The 4,368-nt window shown below is 48.6% G+C and overlaps 1 protein-coding gene across 1 annotated transcript; it reads right to left on the bottom strand.

Annotated features, from left to right (window-relative positions):
- Positions 1–3,764: 3,764 nt before the first annotated feature.
- Positions 3,765–4,151, bottom strand: LOC121760657. Its single transcript, XM_042156296.1, has one exon. It carries the CDS (start codon positions 4,149–4,151, stop codon positions 3,765–3,767), a length of 387 nt encoding a protein of 128 aa, XP_042012230.1.
- Positions 4,152–4,368: the final 217 nt, after the last annotated feature.

Genomic DNA, 4,368 nt, shown 5'->3' with positions numbered 1-4,368 from the left:
CGACTCTGAACATCCGAGATGGTAACTCCCCCGCGCTCACGGATATAATCCTCATACGCAGTCCTCTCAGCAATGGCCGTATTCAGCTCGGCCTCCAGATCTTTCTTATCGGACTCTAAGTCCTTGATATCGGCCTCCAGCTTCACTAAACGAGCCAGAAGCTCGTCATTCTTCGTCTGATCGGCTATAGCTCTTCTCTCAGCTTCGTCCAAAGCCGAAGAGTACAGCCGTTTCCAGTGAAGTATCTCCATCTCCTTGGGTACAAAGCAGCTATATTAGTTCGGCAGCTGTACCGAGCAGATAGTAAAATACAACAGGAATAAAGGCGAGTACGAAAAGCTATACGAAGACAAGTGTAGAGAATTTTTTATTCACAAGGAAAATTTTTTACACTAGGGCTTCAAGGCCATTTTACAAGGAAGAAACTAGACTAAGAGAAGGGAGACGAAATCATACTCCGCCAGCTTCGTCTCCGGCTCCTCGGTCTGGTACAGCTTCTTTCTCCTGGGCTACCTCAGCCTCGGCCTCGCCTCCTGCCGGCCTCGCCTCCTGCCGGCCTCGCCTCCGCCTCCTGATCGGCTTCCTTCTCCGGATGCCTGGCCTGATCGACTTCGGCCTCCCGCTCCAGCGGCTCGGCCTCACCCTCTCCGTTGTAAGTCGAAGCGGGTGAAACGGGTCCCACGGAGGCAAAGATAGCCTCCAGGTTCTCGTCCCGATCAGCTCGACAACTCCGGACTCGGTCTGCAGAAAGCAGGACCGAGGATGAAGCGAGCTCCTCAAGGAGCGGCAGATTCTGAAGCCGAGCTGCTATCTCTCGGCTGTACAGAGGCAGCACGACGTCGGCCCCCTGCTCGCCCTTATCGGTAATTAGCCTTACCAGACTACCGACAAAGGCCGAGAACTGGCTGCTCAAAAAGAGTTTCTCCGTGTAAACACGGAGAGCCTCCCCCTGGGCAGCCACATCGGCTGCCTCCTTCTGAGCCTCCCGGAGCTTCGTCTGCTCTCGCAGGATGATCAGCTGGTTTTTGGCTGACCGAGCTTCCTCCTGAGCCGAGATCCTACCAGCTCGGGCCCTCTCAAATTTGGCCTCAGCCTGTTCGGCCAGACTACGAGCAAGATGCAACTCCTTCTGCATCTCCTCGTAGTCGTGGGATGCTTTGGAGAGCTCCACGGAGACGAGCTTGGCTCTCTGAAGATGAACAAGGAAAAAAAACTCAACAGAATGGCCATCAAAAAAGGTGGAAAAGAAGCCGAGTCAGAAAGCTTACCTCCACAAAATTCGTCGGCCATTGAAAAGGCTCAGGGACGTGTTCCGGGATGTCTGCAACCACCTCGGAGATGACCAGCTCTTTCCCCGGCACTTTTGGGGACTCATGAAATTTCCCCTTCCCTTTAGCCGAAGACGGCTCCGGCTCTTTCGGATCCGAAGAAGAGGTTTTTTGCCTCTTCGGATTCTTCTCGGCTTCAGACGCCGAGCGAGGGGCTCTCTGCCTCTCCGGCTCCACAAGCTCGGAGGACTTTCGGATAGCTTTGTTCAGCATATACACTGCCAAAAAGCAAGAAAGCAAGGTTAGTTTTCTTCGTTAAAGCAGTAGAGCATAAAGATAAAGAAAAATCCTCACCCTCGGCCTCTTCGTCCGAAGACGAGATGTCGAACACGACGTCGCCCTTGACGAGCTCAGACTCCGTGTATTGTTTCCTAACTATGGGAATCTTGTTGAGCTCGCCATCGAGCTCGTCCAACGGTTCAGGCCGAGGATGACGGATAACGGACTTCGGCCCTCTCCAGGGAAAACTAGGAGCCGCGGTCCTATCATAGTAGAAGAAGCGGTTTTGCCACTTCGGCCACTTCGTTTTACAAAAGGCCCTAAAGGGCTGTACAGGGATCAAGTAAAACCAAGACCCCTTCCTCTTAAATTGAAAGAATTTAAGGATCGTCTTCAAAGACAAATCCCTTCCTAACCTACGGAGTTCGGCAGCGAAGGCCGACAAGTGCCTCCAAGAGTTCGGAGTCACCTGGCCTAAAGGAAGCTGAAAAAAATCTAGTAAATCTATAAAGGCAGAAGGGAGGGGGAAACGAAGCCCGCATTCTAAGCAGGCCTCGTACACGGTGGCGTAACCCTCCGGCGGGGAGTCAGCCCTATGATCACCGTCAGGTACCACCACCTTCCCCCCAGGAAAAGAGTATTTTTCGTGAAGGGATATCACAGTATCCTTACTCAAGATACTGTGAAAATACTCTACGGTCTTCTCCCCGGATTCTTTCCGGCTAGAAGACCCCTTACCCCCTTTTCTACCGCTACCAGACTCAGACGAAGAAGAAGCAGACATGGTTCTTACTCTTTGAAAGTTTGAAGAAATCCTGAGGAAATTTTTGAAAGCGGAAGGAAATTTTTCACGCAAAAGATAGAGAGTGCAGAAGAAGCCAATAGCAAAGGTGTTCAAATGATGAAGAAAGGCGGTATTTATCAGATTTGGAAAAGATTTCAAATCATCGCACCGTTTCATATTCCACCTTTTCAGGATTCGACGGCCGGATTTTACTGTCGCATTTAATGCCGCATTTAATGCAGTCACGCGCAGGGCACGTCCCCTGACTTCAGCCTCCCCCGTACCCTTTTCCAGAATGCCGAAGTGACTCGCTTCGCCGAAGTGATTCACTTCGCTTTTCGGGGGGGGTAGTGATGGGGTGCGTACTAAACAAGCCCAACAGCAATGACGGCCCATCAGCCCAAAGCCCAAGGAAGAGTATGAGTTCGGCATTACCAAAGAGTTCGGCCTCAGCCTACAGCTCGGTAAAAGCCAACCTATCAAGCTCTGCTCTCAGGTCGGCATCAAGCTCTACTCTCAGATCGGCAACCAAAGCAGGAGTATGAGTTCGGCATTACCAAAGAGTTCGGCCTCAGCCTACAGCTCGGTAAAAGCCATCCAATCAAGCTCTGCTCTCAGGTCGGCATCAAGCTCTACTCTCAGATCGGCAACCAAAGCAGTTCGGTCTCAGTATTCGACCGAACAAGGAGTTAGTGGACCCATACAGGATGTCCAACACACCCACTACCACGTGGTGTCAACTCAGGCCACGATCGTAGGCCATGACCTACACTACATCCACGATCTTAGGCCATGACCTACACGACATCCACGACTTAGGGTGGTGATGCAAGCCACGATCTTAGTTCAAGATATAAATAGAACTTAGATCAGATAGAAGAAGGTTAGAAGCTCTCTAGAGATAAAATCATATAGCAAGTCTGTGTTGTAAGCTGTAATCCCAGATCAAGCAATACAATCTTGCCCTCCCTTCTTCCCGTGGACGTAGATTTACTTCAGTAAATCGAACCACGTAAATTCTGTGTGTTGTAGTTTTCATTCTCTACCAGCTTTTACTAACATCAGAAATTCGCGGATCCATCAGCCATCAACATATATAATTAACTATACATGTAATAGAATGATGTAATCAAATGAAAGCTTTATATATTATACAAACATAAATTTCAAGATTTAATGTCAAAATATGACAAATAATGTCAACAGAAAATGTCAACACAGCGTCAACATCATTAGTCAATTGACGTTGTTGACGTTATTTGTCACCAATTAATATTAAATCTTAAAATCTAACGATCCAGATGCACTTTGCATCTAATAAAAATGTCTTATCAATACATAACAATAATGGATACGTTTATACAGTGATGATGTTTAAAACAAAAGATCAATTGCAAAACAATATTTGAAGTAGAAGAATCGGATTACTAAATTCACACCATTCGACTTCTTGAAGGTGCATAACTTTTGCTCCTCAGCGTAGGGCCGTGGCTGTCAAATTCATAAGGCTTATCTTCGTCAATCCTGCCGATGGAAACCGTGCGGCTGCGAGCAACGGCTGGCACGCGGCCTGGGCCCGTTGGCGACGAGCTGGTTGCGCGGAGGAGGTCCGCCTTTGCCTTGGCCCGAGTGGAAGCGATCCTCGTAAGCTCCCGAAAATCGTCGTCTCTGGAACTGTAATCTGAGTTGGCGCTGAAGCTTCTCGGGAGGCTTTGGAAGTGGAGGTTGGGGACGCCGACGGCAGCGTGGCCGGCGCAGGTGGTCATGCTCCGGATGTAGAAATCTCGGGCTCGGGCCAGGATTTTGGCGGGCCCTTTCATGTATCGGACGAATTTTCTCTCTTTTCGATTACTTTTAGTGCTCATTTTCGGTTTCTAGCTTTTGATCGACGCGGATAGAGGTTCATCGTTTTTTAAATAGGAGTGGATTCTTAGGTTTGAATAAAGAAGAGAAAACGAAAGAGAAAATGACTTGAAATGTTATTAAGAATTAATTATTATGCTTAGATAGATACTCAAATAGTATTATATATACAGA

Source organism: Salvia splendens, chromosome 13 (genome assembly GCF_004379255.2).
Source record: "Salvia splendens isolate huo1 chromosome 13, SspV2, whole genome shotgun sequence".
In the NCBI taxonomy this organism is placed as follows: Eukaryota; Viridiplantae; Streptophyta; class Magnoliopsida; order Lamiales; family Lamiaceae; genus Salvia; species Salvia splendens.
Note: the sequence above shows the minus strand (reverse complement) of the source record. Positions and strands in the feature narration are given on the sequence as shown.